Source organism: Saccopteryx leptura, chromosome 3 (genome assembly GCF_036850995.1).
Source record: "Saccopteryx leptura isolate mSacLep1 chromosome 3, mSacLep1_pri_phased_curated, whole genome shotgun sequence".
NCBI classification, from domain to species: Eukaryota; Metazoa; Chordata; class Mammalia; order Chiroptera; family Emballonuridae; genus Saccopteryx; species Saccopteryx leptura.
The window spans coordinates 66,332,063-66,347,447 of NC_089505.1; the positions used below are offsets into that span (position 1 = coordinate 66,332,063).

General features: G+C 46.2%; 1 protein-coding gene across 2 annotated transcripts; it reads left to right on the forward strand.

Annotated features, from left to right (window-relative positions):
* Positions 1 to 2,665: 2,665 nt before the first annotated feature.
* On the forward strand, positions 2,666 to 15,156 carry ZNF114 (zinc finger protein 114). Of its 2 annotated transcripts, none has more exons than XM_066371891.1 (4): positions 2,666 to 2,936; positions 3,991 to 4,077; positions 10,439 to 10,598; positions 13,736 to 15,156. In XM_066371891.1, the coding sequence occupies exons 2-4, from the start codon at positions 4,036 to 4,038 to the stop codon at positions 14,806 to 14,808; spliced, it is 1,275 nt and encodes a 424-aa protein (XP_066227988.1). In that variant the 5' UTR covers positions 2,666 to 2,936; positions 3,991 to 4,035; the 3' UTR covers positions 14,809 to 15,156. The 2 variants fall into 2 exon arrangements, with proteins under 2 accessions (XP_066227988.1, XP_066227989.1); XM_066371892.1 differs by having other exon boundaries at positions 4,012 to 4,077.
* The last annotated feature ends 229 nt before the right edge of the window (positions 15,157 to 15,385 follow it).

Genomic DNA, 15,385 nt, shown 5'->3' on the forward strand with positions numbered 1-15,385 from the left:
TACATACTATTTCAAAACATAATAGGTCAGGAGGGGAGAGAGATGAGAAGCGTCAACTCATAGTTGCAGCACTTTAGTTGTTTATTGATTGCTTTCTCATACCGGCCTTGACCAGGGCAGAGGCGAGGGGACTTCAGCTAAGCCAGTGACCCCTTGCTCAAGCCAGTGAGCTTGGGCTCAAGTCAGTAACCTTGGGGTGATGTCTATGATCCCAAGCTCAAACTGGTGACCTCAGGGTTTCAAACCAAGTCCCCAGAGTCCCAGGTTGACACTCTATCCACTGCACCACCACCTGGTCCAGCTACATTATCTTTGATTTAGTAAAACTACAATTTCATTCTAGATTTTTTTTTTTCAAGAATTCATTTTGAGATTTCTAGGGTAATGTCTGAAAAAAAAATTTTTTTATTCAGTGAGAGGAGGAGAGACAGAGACAGACTCCCGCATGTGCCAGGACCAGGATCCACCTGGCAAGCCCACTAGGGGGCAAGTTCTGGCCATTGAGGCCATGCTCGCAACCAAGCTCTTTTCTTAGGGCCTAAAGTGGAGGCCATGGAGCCATCCTCAGCTCTGGGGGCAAACTCACTCCAATCTATACATGGCTGCAGGAGGAGAAGAGAGAGAGAGAGGAGAGGGAGAGGAGTGGAGAAGCAGATGGGTGCTCCTCCTGTGTACCTTGACTGGGAACTGAACCAGGGACATCCACATGCCGGGCCAACCAATGTTCTACCAGTAAGCCAACCAGCCAGGGCTGAAAAAAATTTTAAGACTGGATTTAGGAAAGGATTATGGAATAACCCAAAAGTAGACAAGAAAGTAGAAATAAAGGAACACTGAATAATAAGGAAAAATATAAAATAAACAATAAAAACATGGAAAGGCCTGACCAGGCGGTGGCGCAGTGGATGGAGCGTCGGACTGGGATGCAGAGAATCCAGGTTCGAGACCCCGAGGTCGCCAGCTTGAGCGCGGGCTCATCTGGTTTGAGCAAAAGCCTACCAGCTTGAACCCAAGGTTGCTGGGTCCAACAAGGGGTTACTCGGTCTGCTGAAGGCCTGTGGTCAAGGCACTTATGAGAAAGCAATCAATGAACAACTAAGGTGTTGCAACGCGCAATGAAAAACTAATGATTGATGCTTCTCCATTCCTGTCTGTCTGTCCCTGTCTATCCCTCTCTCTGACTCACTCTCTGTCTCTGTAAAAAATACATACATAAATAAAAAATAAAAACATGGAAAGTATGAAATAAATAGTAAAGTTATAGATTTTGTGAATAATAATAAAGGGAAACCTCACTGAAGTGGAGTAAGTGTTTAAGGTCAAAAGTTTTCATTCAATTATATCAGTAATTACATTAAATGTAAATAGAGTTGTTCTAATTCAAAGACAAAATTTGTCAGACAGGATGCTAAAAATTCAATTATAGTGACTACTAGAGGTGTGAATTAAATATATATAATGATACCAAAAAGTGGAAGGCAAAAACCTTAAATTATACTATAAAAACATTAATTTTAAAATACCTGATGTATTTATATCAATGTTCATTGCAGCATAATTCACAATAGCCAAAAGGTAAAACAGCCCACAAGTTCATAGATGGATGAATGGATGCTGAGGCCAGCTCGGAAATGGGTGCACACAAAAGGAAGGCGCTGCAGGACTTAAGTAAAAACACACAAGACACAACATAGAGAAAAGATGGGTACAGGGGACTCCAGCCTCTAGAACTGAGAGCCCAGATATCTGCAGCCTGATCGTATTTATTCATTTCTTTACTCATCAAGCAAATTAGCAGACCCTGCGTCAAATTAGTTTAGAATGGATTCAGGTGCAGAACTAATACTTTCAGGCATGTAGGAAATGGCTATAGGAATCAGCTGTTTCCTATAATCTTATCAGGGCTTGCTGGGGCAGCGTTCTACCCCCGCAGGACTTGGCGTTCCAAAGACCATACCAAAGACTTGTCTCAGGGCTGCAGTCTCCAGCCATTTTCCTACAAATGGATAAACAATATAATATTGTTCAGCCAAAAAAGGAATACATGCTACAACAGAGATAAACCTTGAAAATGTGTTAAATGTATTGGCCTGGAGAGTGAATGGACTTGTTTTTTTTTTTTTTTTTTTTAAATATATTTTTTTATTTTTATTTATTTCTTTATTCATTTTAGAGAGGAGAGAGAAAGGGAGAGAGGGAGATAGAGAGGGAGAGAGAGGAGAGAGAGACAGGGAGAGAAGGTGGGGAGGAGCTGGAAGCATCAACTCCCATATGTGCCTTGACCAGGCAAGCCCAGGGTTTTGAACTGGCGACCTCAGCATTTCCAGGTCGACACTTTATCCACTGCGCCACCACAGGTCAGGCTGGACCTGTTGAGAAGAGCTCTCCGTGACCAAATGGGCTCATATTATTAGCCTTAGCAGCCATTACTAAACTGAGGCCTCTCACACAAGCCTTGCTCCGCGGCAGACCTGCGCTAAACTGCCTCCTAAAGTGTTCCTGCCCAGAGCCCACCCTTATAAAGGAGTTCCTGGATTTGTATTTCAATCCAGGATTTGGAGTCATCATTTGAATGAGAGAAGACCAATCAGGAACCAGGGGAGGAGGCTTCTAAGTGTATAAGTCAGCTCCCAGGAGCGCACTCTCTCTCCACCCAAGACTGAAAACGGCGTTTGTCAGGAAGACTGTCTCCGGGGCAGTGACCAGAGTGGAGCAGAGGAGGTGGAGTGGCGTGGAGTGGCAACAGAGAGGATCCTTGCGGAGGGCCACCTTGCAGCAGTGCTGTTTCATAACGGAGCTGCTGACACTGCACCCCAAGTTGGGGATTCCTGTTGGAGATTCCTGATAAGAGTTGAATTGGTGCCAACAACCTTCCGTTGACACATGAAGTAAACCAGACACAAAAGGAAGAATATTGTTGATTTCACTTCTGTGAGGTATGAAGAATAGTCAATTCACAGCAATGAGAAATAGAATAGGGGTGACCAGGCACTGAGGTGGGTGGGAAGGAAATAGAGAGTTAGGGTTTAATGAATACAAAATTTTAATTTAGGAAGATGAACAGGCAGAGCACAGGGGATTTTCAGGGAGTAAAAATACTGTGTATGATATTAAAATGATAAGTGTTATACATTTGTTCAAACCCACAGATAGCACAACACCAAGGGGACTGTGGGTGATTATGATGTAGTTTTTAAATCTCTGGTTTAAAAAGAAGAGTGTTCTGGTAAGTGATGTTGATAAGGCAGGAAGCTATCTATGCACGTGTCAGAGCAGGGAATATAATTATTAGGCAAATGTAAGCTTTAGATTAGAATTGCATTACTAGAAATGAAGAGACATTTCATAAAAATTGTTTATTGGTTTGATATAATTTCAAATCCATTTGTTCATGATAAAAGGCAAGTTCTTAGAATAAGATTGTTTTGATATCAGAGCCGTTAGTTTTGTCAGGATGCCATCATGACAACTGTTGCCTGAGATAAAGTCTGAGTGTCTCAGCTGCTAAGGGACTTCGCTGGGGTCTCACCAAATAAAATTCTTGGGAGAAGCAACCATGCCCACAAGGCTTTTAGACTATAAAGACTGAAAATTCAAGAGGACAAATCCAGAGTGTCTTGGAGCCCAGCCTGGGGACCTGCGGCTAGTGGAGGAGACCGTAGGGATCAAAGGCTGGGAGGCAGGAAAGAGGCTGGAATGTCCCCTGCCTCCCAGAAGTGTCTGAGGAGAAAATTCTGCGGGAAATGCAGATCTGGTGAGGGCGGGCGAGGTCGGACCCCGGGCTCTGAGCAGTCGGGTCATGAGGGAGGGCAAGGGGTGTAGGTCTTGCTTGGTTCCTCCTCCTCCCATTGACCCCATAACTCGTCCATTTTGATCAGGGGGTCTGGAAGCAGATACCGAGTGCCTGGGCAGGACGCACCTCTGTCCTGGATCCCTTCAGCGGTACGAAAGGGGTATTTTTACTGGTTTAAGTGATGATTCTTTGTACAGTTCCAGCGTTCTCGTCCGCAGCTCCGCAACCCTCTCGCACGTGGAATGAGTTCTCGCGCTGCACCAGAAGCCGGCGCTGGGGGAATGGTGAGTGTGCCTGCCGGGGTTTTGCACACGCCCGGGGCGGGTCGGGCTCGGCGAGCTGGGAGCAGCTATCAAAGCGGATTCTCCGCGGGGGAGGAGAGAGGAAGTCAGGAGCCGCCCATGTGTTCTGCCCGGAATTCGCCCTTCACTTTGGGGGCGAGGGCGGTGGTAACCATGCAAAATGCCGCTGACCTTAGGGAGAGTCCGAGTGCGGCGGCAGGAACTGTGTTGTTTGAATCGTGAAAGAGTTCCAGGTGTTGGAGTCGATTGTGATTAGGGTGAGCTGGAAAATCCCAAGCGGTCAGAAAGGCTGCCGGTTGGGTTCTTCTAGAGAAAAAGGGCTTCGGGGTTTGAGTTTGGTCCGATAGGCACCATCTTCATTTTGGTGAACTGAGACCCCAGTAGAGGGAGTTTGCAAAAGGGCAAGTTGAAGAAGGGTGAGAGGGGAGTCATCTGCCAGATGTGTGTTGTCCTTCTCCCTGCTGACTTGAGTGGCTCCAGGATTGTGCCTTCTTTTTGCTTTGTTCCTGTTTGCCCCAAGTTAACTGAAGGGTTGAGGTCATTCATTAGGGAACTGGGAGGAAAGGGTAAATTTAAACAAAGCCCAGGCTTAGACAGACTTGGGACTGAGCCGTTTGTGGGAGGGTTTATCGTCAGGTCTGGCTGTTTCTTTGGAAACCACAAACTCAAGATAGGTATGGAATGCTGCCTCCAGTCCTTTATCTGACACTGCTTCTCTTTCCGAGAGACTTAGATGCCCCAGGCAAGAGGACAAAGTTCCTTGCTTATCAATATGACGTCACACAGCCATGTTTTAGGTAGGCTATGATTTTTTAGAGCACAGGGTTTCTCAGGGAGTTGAAACAGTAATTGAGAGAGAGGTTTTGTCCCCAAGCACTTAATAACTTTGAATGTTACATTTCTTTTTGTTTTGTAAAAACCTGGGCACATCAGAGCTCCAGAATAGTGATTACTAAGGGATCTTTGGACTCAACATAAATATTTAAATTTTTTATTATTTTATTTTATTTTGTAGACAGGAAGGGAGAGATGAGAAGCATCAACTCTTAGTTGTTCATTGACTGCCTCTCATATGTGCCTTCATTGGAGTGGGGGCTCCAGCCCAGCCAGTGAACCCTTGCTCAAGCCAGCAACCTTTAGGCTCAAGCCAGCGACCATGGGGTCATGTCTGTGATTCTGTGCTCAAATCAGCAACCTCAGGGTTTCGAACCTGGGTCCTCAGCATCCCAGGTCGATGCTCTATCCACTGTGCCACCATAGTCTATCAGGCGTCCCCAAACTATGGCCCGCATGCAGCCCACTAAGGCCATTTATCCGGCCCCCTGCCGCACTTCCGGAAGGGGCACCTCTTACATTGATGGTCAGTGAAAGGAGCACTGTATGTGGCGGCCCTCCAGTGGTCTGAGGGACAGTGAACTGGCCCCCTGTGTAAAAAGTTTGGGGACCCCTGTATCTTTTTTTTTTTCCCCCCCCCGAAGCCAGAAACGGGGAGGCAGTCAGACAGACTTCCGCATGCGCCCGACCAGGATCCACCTGGCATGCCCACCAGGGGGCGATGCTCTGCCCATCTGGGGCATCGCTCTGTTGCAACCAGAGCCATTCTAGCGCCTGAGGCAGAGGCCACGGAGCCATCCTCAGCGCCAGGGCAAACTTTGCTCCAATGGAGCCCTGGTGGCTGTGGGAGGGGAAGAGAGAGACAGAGAGGAAAGAGAGGGGGAGGGGTGGAGAAACAGATGGGCGCTTCTCCTGTGTGCCCTGGCCAGGAATCAAACCTGGGACTCTCGCACGCCAGGCCAACGCTCTACTACTGAGCAAACCAGCCAGGGCGATTCTTGCATATCTTATCAGAGTTCCTTCATTTCATGAAAAGGAGCTCATTATACACTCTTCTGCAGCGAATATGTGGGTCTTGTTTTGGGAACTGACTTATACTATGTATATAAGCAGACTGCTAGCATTTCTCAGTGTGGTAATGTCATGATCACATTTTCCAAAGACTCCTCATGCTCCAGGAATGTATAACAACAGCATTTAAGAATAAAATACTAGGATACCTGAAGTTTTGTTTACAGTCATACATACTTCTGAGCTTTTTTTTTTTTTTTTTTTTTTTCCTCTTTTCCAAGAAAGAAGAGGGGAAATAGAGAGACAGACTCCTGCATGCTCACCAACCGGGATCCACAAGCAACCCCCATCCCGGGCTGATTCTCGGAGCCAATGCTCCCAACCCAGCTAGCCTGGGGCTGATGCTCTGGAACCAATCGAGCCATGATTGCAGGAGGGGAAGACAGAGTGAGAGAGAGAGAGAAGGGGGAGAAATGGAGAAGCAGATGGTCACTTCTCCTGTGTTCCCTGACTGGGAATCGAACCTGGGACATCCACACACTGGGCTGACGCTCTGTGACTGAGCCAACCGACCAGGGCCCATACTTCTGAGCTTTTTAAAGAATGAATTTGTTGCCTGACCTTTGGTGGCACAGTGGACAAACTGTCGGCCTGGAATGCTGAGGTCACCAGTTCAAGACCCCTGGGTTGCTGGGTCAATATACATACTAGAAACAAAGAAGGAAAGAAGGGAGGGAGAGATTACATGGCAGAGTAAATATAAATAAAATTAAGTTTTCCCTGACCAGGCAGTGGAGCAGTGGATAAAGCATCAGACTAGGACACAGAGGACCCAGGTTCAAAACCCCAAGGTTGCTGGCTTGAGCACTGGCTCATCTGGTTTGAGCAAGGCTCACCAGCTTGAACCAAAGATCACTGGCTTGAGCAAGGGGTCACTCGCTCTGCTGTAGCCCCCCCCCCCCATCAAGGCACATATGAGAAAGCAATCAATGAATAACTAAGGTTCCGCAACAAAGAATTGATGTTTCTCATCTCTCTCCTTTTCTGTCTGTCTGTCCCTATCTGTCCCTTTCTCTGTCTCTGTCACACACAAAAAGATTTAATGTAAGTTTGCTTAATGTGTAATATTACAAAAAACTTTTATAAAGACAAGAGTACATTAAATTTATACAAGTCAAATTTTTAAATAATATACTAAACATGTGGGTCTTCAGATTAAGGAAGCAGCCACTTGTGTGTGTTTAAAAAACAACTCATAACCAGAAGCGGATTAAAATCGATTGAGGACTTGGGCGCAGAAGAAAATATTGGGCCCCTTAAAAAAAAGAGAGAGATAGGGAACATAAAAATACATGTTAACCATATTTTTAAATAAATTTTAAAAATTACATGCTATTAACATTAAAATTGCACATATGAAACCAAGCTTGGTGTCATTAGGAAAAATGTGTAAAGTTGGGCTTTTGCAGGACCCTTCAGAAGTCGGGGACCAGGGAGTGTGCCCTGTGCGCCCACCATTATATCCACCTCTACTCATAACCCACTTGGCCAGAGTTCAAATTTCACATTTTCACCAAAAATATCTCTTAGAGTTTAGATTTTTTTTAATAAGAGTGCTAACAACCTGCATAAGTGAGGTCTCTCTTTCAGCTCTCCTAGTCTAACTGGAACTAGCCTGTCTTTTTGTTCATGACCTCGACTGTTAAAGTCACCTGGTTGGTGTGGCAGGTGGTCCAGCTGCAGGTCGCTATGTGGTTGAAAGTTAGACCTAAGTGCACAGTTAGATTGAGGTGGATGCTTTTGCAATGGTGCATCTCGTGTTGTGCCACCGACATAAATATAATGGCTCTTACCATTCTATACGACACCTCCATGTCTTAGCATCCATTACTGTTTGTTTCTGAACTGGTTATTTTATTTGGGTTGCAAAATGCTGGCTTTTCAGTGCAACCATTTCTTCTAGAGTTCTTTGAAGTTTCTTTATTAACAAAGTGTCAGAATAAGGACTAAGGCTGCCTTCAGTGGTGAAAAATGGCCTTTGGTTCCCCTTTAACCTTCCCTTTCTGGGTGTCATTTTGAGTTCCTGTGCTTTTAGTATTCAGTGTATTTCAATCAATTGAGATGTTATGTTTCAGGATGCTCTAAACCGGACCATTCACAGACTAATGCCCTCGGCCTCCACATCCTCTTAACAGTCATGGTCTAGGATGCTTTCTCCCCTTTCTGCCGCCACAAGAGAGCTTGAACTTCTGTGTTGTATTTCCTGTACCCAGATCAGCCGTTTCTCTTTGCTTCCTGTTTATTCATTCTATTTTCTTTTTCCTTTTTTTTTTTTTTTTTTTGGAGTTTATTTGAGCCAGACTGATGACATGCTCAGGGAGCAAGATCTCAGTGCTTCCTCCTAACCATTTTCTTTCCACAGACTGGTCGCACACTCATGCTCACAGTCAATCATGAAGATGGCTTTAAATTTTTTTTTTTTTTATATTCTGTTTGAATCTTTTTTGGACAAAACCCTTGCTTCTCTTTTTGTTTTGTTTTGTGACAGAGACAGAGAGAGACAGACAGACAGGAAGGGAGAGAGGTGAGAAGCATCAATTCTTCGTTGTGGCACCTTAGTTGTTCATTGATTGCTTTCTCATATGTGCCTTGACGGGGGGGAGGGGGTGGCTACAGCAGAGCGAGTGACCCCTTGCTCAAGCTAGATAGATGAGCCTACGCTCAAGCTGGCGACCTCGAGGTTTCAAACCTGGGTCCTCCACGTCCCAGTCCAATGCTCTATCCCCTGCGCCACCACCTGGTCAGGCAAAACCTTGCTTCTTATCATTAACATGATACCTTTGCCCCATCCTACAGTGCATATGGAGTACCAGGGGCAGGCAAAAGTAGTTTTACTGTTGTAAGTACGCAAAACACAGTTTATATTGTACTATTATTTATTAGTTATTGTATTGTTTCTTTGTATTACAATCATAAACTCACCTTTGCCCACCGTTGTATTTGTAAGAAGCAGAGGCAGTATTGCCTTTAGCAGTAAAAGCTCCCCGGGAACAGGGCTGATTCTCAATGTTATTGTACAATAGAATCTTACTGCAGTTGTAGAGTCTCTCAAATTAATTATTAATTTTTTATTTTTAGTTTTTTGGTGAGAAATAGACAGAGAGGAAGGGAGATGAGAAGCATCAACTCATAGTTGCAGCACCTTAGTTGTACACTGATTGCTTTTTCATATGTGCCTTGACTGTGGGGGGGGGGGGGGGCGGACTCTAACCGAGCTAGGACCCCTTGCTCAAACCAGCGACCTTGGGCTTCAAGCTAGTGACCCTGTGCTTAAGCTGATGAGCCTACATTCAAGCCAGTGACCTCGGGGTTTCCACCTGGGTCCTCAGTGTCTCAGGTCGACACTCCATCCACTGCGCCACCGCCTGGTCAAGCTCAAATTAATTTTTTACTTTAGGGATTAAACTGCCACCTTGATATATACATTAATTTTAGCTTTTCCCATTTTCCAGACTTTCTTAGTTTTGAATATGTAAACATTAGCTGGTTCCCAATTAAAATCTATATAACAAGGCTATATTTAGATGTTTTACTGCTATCCCGTCTCCTTCACTGTGGTTTGCAATACATATCCTGTGCCCCTCTTTTTCTTTTCACTTAAAATATAAACTATAACCTGGATATCACATAATAACACTTCGTATCTATCAATATATGGAGGAGATCTTATTCATATCTGTGACCATATAGTTCTTCATGAGGTAGATGCAGCATAGGTTTTAAGCAATACCTATTGTCGAATAGTTGGGTGATTTTCACTCATTGGCTGTTATAAATCCCCTTCAATAAATAAGTATGTGTATATGTCATTTGGCTTTTGGGCTAGGGTATTTTGGGAGTGTAATCCTACCAATGCAAATGCTGGATCAGGGATAACTACGTATAAAATTTTGGTAAATTGTGCCTAATTTGCTTTCTCATTAGAAGTGGGACAATTTGTAAAAATTTTATTGATTTTAGAGGGAAACAGGGAGACAGACACAAAGAGAAACATCGATTTGTTGTTCCACTCATTTGTGTATTTATTGGTTGATTCTTATATGTGCCCTGACTGGGGATCAAACCCAAATTTTGCCATATTGAAACAATGCCCTAATCAACTGAGCTACCCAGCCAGAGCGAGGTAGGACAATTTTTTATAATACTTGCAGTCGCCTTTCCTTGGCAGTCCTTGGCTTGTGGCCACATCACTCCTGTCTCTATGTCCATGGTATGTGCCATTCTTTCTTCTCTGTGTCTGTTAGATTTCCTCTTTTCAGAAGCCCACTTTAGTCCAGTATGACCTCATCTTACTTAAGTCCTTTACAAAAAGCCCTATTTGCAAATCAGGTCACATTCAAGGTCCCGGGGGGTTAGGGTCTCAACATATCTTTGGGAGGGGACACAATTCAACTGCTAAGAGTAGCTCATTGATGCCAAAAAGAGCATTTAATTTTAGGACCCGGTGACCTTCAAGGATGTGGCAATAAACTTCACCAAGGAGGAGTGGACCCTGCTGAACCCCGAGCAGAGGAATCTCTACAGAGACGTGATGCTGGAGAACTGCCGGAACCTGGCCTTCCTGCATAGGGGTGCCCCTTCCTGCACCCTGTCCTGGGGTAAGGGGTCCCTTCCTGTGACCCTGTCCTTGGGTAAAAGGGTCCATTTCTGCGCTCCTCCAGGGATGGGACAGAGGTCAATCAGGCCACTCCTGTGCTCAGGAGGCTGCTGAGAAATGCACCAACTTGTTAAGTTCCAGATATAAGGCTACTGTTGTGGTAGACATAAGGCTTCCCCAGTGAAATTGGAAATCTGTCCTTTGCAATATATTTTTTAAAAGATTTATTTATTGATTGATTTTAGAGAGAGGAAGGGAGAGAAACATTGATTTGTTGTTCCACTTGCCTATGCATGCATTAGTTGATTCTTTTTTTTTTTTTTTGTATTTTTCCGAAGCCGGAAACGGGGAGAGACAGTCAGACTCTCGCATGCGCCCAACCGGGATCCACCCCGCACGCCCACCAGAGGCAATGCTCTGCCCACCAGGGGGCGATGCTCTGCCCCTCCGGGGCGTCGCTCTGCCGCGACCAGAGCCACTCTAGCGCCTGGGGCAGAGGCCAAGGAGCCATCCCCAGCGCCTGGGCCATCTTTGCTCCAATGGAGCCTTGGCTGCGGGAGAGGAAGAGAGAGACAGAGAGGAAGGGGGGGGGGGTGGAGAAGCAAATGGGCGCTTCTCCTATGTGCCCTGGCCGGGAATCGAACCCGGGTCCCCCGCACGCCAGGCCGACGCTCTACCGCTGAGCCAACCGGCCAGGGCCGCATTAGTTGATTCTTGCATGTGCTGTGACCAGGGACTGAACCCACAACCTTGGTGTATCGAGACAGTGCTCTAACCAACTGAGCTACCCGGTCAGGGCTATGTTGCATTATATTTTTATTCTCTTCGTGATTAATAGCCTTTGGGGGAATCCTTAAGTGGGTGAATGTGGAGCATGGATCTTTAGTGCACTGGTGAGAAATTTGCTTTCTTAGCTTTGGGACGGCTGCAAACAAAAGCGCATGTGCTGTTTTCTTAACAGCCCAGTGCCGGCCCCTTATGTCGCACACCCTCCCACTTGCCAGAGGCCAGGATCTCAACTAGGCCAACCCTGCCTGGCCTCCCATTTGGAGCAAGAAGCAGGTCTAGCCAGGTGAGGGCTTTTTCCCTAGGCGCTTGTGCAGCTGAGCGCCAGGCAGATCTGAATCCTCGTGAGGACAGATTTCACGAGCCATGTGGAAATGCTAAGACTCCATTTCATCCCCTGTGGAAAACACTGTGGTGGCGCCTCAAAAAGTTCAGTGCGGGATTGTCATATGACCCCGGCAATTCCACTCCTCAGTGTATACGCAAAGAACTTGAAGACAGGCGTGCAGGCAGGTACAGAGACAGGGACAGGTCTTCAGAGCAACACCATTCCCGGTAGCCAGAAGGTGGGAAAAACTCAAATGTCCATAAACAGGTGAATGGAGAAGCAAAATGTGCTGTATCCAAACCATGGCACATTATTCACCTATAAAAGGGATGACGTTTCGATCCATGTGGCAGTGTGGATGAACCTTGAAAGCACAGTGTTAAATGAGAGAAGAGGGACAGAAGAAAGCATGTGGAGACAGAGAGCAGGTGGCCGGCTGCCCAGGGCTGGCGGGAGAGGGCAGAGTGCCTGCTTATGAAGACAAGCTTTTCTTCTGGTGTGAAGAAAACATCCTGGAATGAGGTGGAGGTGATGGTCGTACAACGTGGTGACTGTACTTAATGCCACTGAATTGTACACTTTTATGTTGTATGAGTTTCACCTTGATTTGAAAAAAAAAAAAAGTCCATTTTGTCTGAGAAGAAAGCTGAGGCTTGTCTGTACGAGCTTCGTCAGGTGCCTAGAGATTTTTACTTTTAATTCAACTTCTCTCCCTTTCCATTTTTCCCCCAGAGAAAGACCTGTCCCCCTTCACCTTTTTTCTTTCTAGAATTTTTTTTGTTTGTTGATTTTAGAGAGAGGAGAGAGAGAAAAAGGGGAGGGGGTGTGTGGGAAGCATCAACTTGTAGTCGTTGCTTCCTAAATGTGCCTTAACAGGGCAAGCCTGGGGTTTTTAACCAGTAACCTCAGCGCTCCAGGTCGATGCTTTATCCACTGCACCCCCACAGGTCAGGCTCTCCCCCTTCAACTTTAAAATTACACATGGACTCTGTCTTAGTCTTTTTAGGTTGATGTGACAGAAGACCACAGACTGGGTATTAGACAACAGATGTTTTATCTCTCATTCTGAAAACCAGGATCACACTGAAGGTGCTGGAAGGTTGAGTACCTGACGGAGCTGTGTTGCCTGGTTTGCAGACAGCCACCCTCTCTCATTTGTGTCCTCACGCCCGAGAGAGCGCTGTTCTCCTCTTAGAAGGACGCAGCTCCCATCGTGGGCCCCGCCGTCACCACCTCACCTCACCCCAACTACCTCCAGAAGGCCCCACCTGAAGACATTATCATATGGGGGGTGGTTAGGACTTCAACACATGAATTTGGGGAGGGAAACAAATTCAGTCCATAACAAACTCTATGTCCAGCTCTCTACCAGTTGGCTTTCCTGATCATACCCTCCATTTCTGCAGACGTCTCTTAGCAGCTTGCCATCCACGTTGAAAGGCCATCCTTACCACAGCCATGGGCACTCCTGACACAGCCCAGACCCCTACCGGCTCTCTGCTTGCTGTCTCTGGCTTTTTTTGCTTTCACATTTGCCTCTCGTATGTCTCAGTGGACATTTGAAAAGCAGCCCATATGGGCATTTGCCTATTTTATCCTCTCCAGCCCACCTTTACTTTCTTTAGTTCCCCCCCCCCTTTACCAAGTGACCAGGAGGGCAGCTAGACAGACTCCCACATACACCCCAACTGGGATCTACCTGGCAACCCCTGTCTGCAGCTGATGCTCTTCCCATCTGGGGCCATGCTCACAACTGAGCTATTTTTAGTGCCTGAGGCAGAGGCTCCATGGAGCCATCCTCAGCACCTGGGGTAATACGCTCAAACCATGGCTGTGGGAGAGGAAGAGAGAGAGAAAGCGGGGGGAGGGGGGAGAAGCAGATGGTTGCTTCTCTTGTGTTCCCTGACCAGGAATTGAACCCAGGGCACCCACACACCAGGCTGATGCTCTACCACTGAGCCAACCAGCCAGGGCCCACCTTTACTTTCAACAAAGAACTTAATTTTTGTGCTGCTTTATTTCAGGTGAGATGATTCAACATAAAACCAAAGGCACAATTCCTCAGCGGGACAGTCTTGCTGAAGAGACATTTCATGAAGGCAACAAAGTGTGTCTTGTGAACAACAATTCCACCTTAAGAGGAGACTTGGAACACCACCAAACAGAGGAGCCACACAAGCAGAGGAGGAAAAAAGTGAAGCTCATTGCAACTGCCCAAGAGAAAGACACATCTCTGGTCCAAGTCTGGGCATATTCTGGAATGAAGAAGAACCCTAAATCAAGCTCAAAGCATGTGCCTTCACAGGGAGATTCCACAGGAAAATGTATTTTGAAGCAAAATTCTGTCTTAACGATGAGTCATAAAATCTCTGAAGACAGTGAGGATGACAGAGGACTGTCGCAGAGCGTTCCCTCAGTTCCAAGTGTGAGAATGCCAACACAGCCAAAATCAAACACGCAGGCTGACAACCATAACCATTTGCTTCGTGTACGTGATAAAATGTATCTGGGGGTAAATATTCATGAATGGGATCCATCTAGGAACGTCGTCACTGAAGACAGTGTCCTCAGGGCACATGAGACTCACATTAAAGAGAAAATGTATGAGTCCAATGAGAATAAAAACATCTCCCGAAGTAACTCGATGAGTGGCGTGCAGATGCAATCTTATGCAGCAGAAACAAATAATGAGAATAATCAAAGTGGGAAAACCTTTACTCACATTCCAAATCCCGCATCACCCAGGAGTGCTAGGGCTGGAGAGAAAAACTATAAATGTCAATATTGTAGGAAATCTTATGCTTCTTATTTTGTCCTTATGAAACACTTGGAAATTCACACTGGTGAGAAACTCTACAAATGTAAGGAATGTGGGAAAGCTTTTCGGTATTCCTTACACCTTAGCAAGCATGTATTAAGGCACACTGTGGAGAAACCCCATAAGTGTAAGGAATGTGGGAAAACCTTCTGTAAGTCCTCAGCACTTACCATACATGCAAGGACTCACACTGGGGAGAAGCCCTATATGTGTAAGGAATGCGGAAGAAGCTACACTTATAATTCAGCACTTAAGAGCCATCTAAAGAAGCACAACTAGGGGATGCCCTCGGAGTGAAAGGGATGTGAAGAAGGCTTTATTTTTCTCAAAACACTGAATGTGTAAAAAGGACATATTAGGGCCCTGGCTGGTTGGCTCAGAGGTAGAGCGTCGGCCTGGCGTGTGGAAGTCCCGGGTTCGATTCCCAGCCAGGGCACACAGGAGAAGCGCCCATCTGCTTCTCCACCCCTCCCCTTCTCCTTCCTCTCTGTCTCTCTCTTCCCCTCCCGCAGCCAAGGCTCCACCGGGCGCTGAGGATGGCTCTGTGGCCTCTGCCTCAGGCACTAGAATAGCTCTGATTGCGGCAGAGCGACGCCCCAAGATGGGCAGAGCATCACCCCCTGGTGGACATGCCGGGTGGATCCCGGTCGGGCGCATGCAGGAGTCTGTCTGACTGCCTCCCCGTTTCCAGCTTCAGAAAAATACCAAAAAAAAAAAAAGACATATTAGTTGGGAGCTCAGTAAGTTAATGTACAGGAAAAAGTCTTCCCTGAACACTTGCATCTTACAGAAATGGGAAACTTCACACTGGAAAGAAACCCTGTGAGAATAAGGTCTGTGGAAAGTTTTGTGGTTT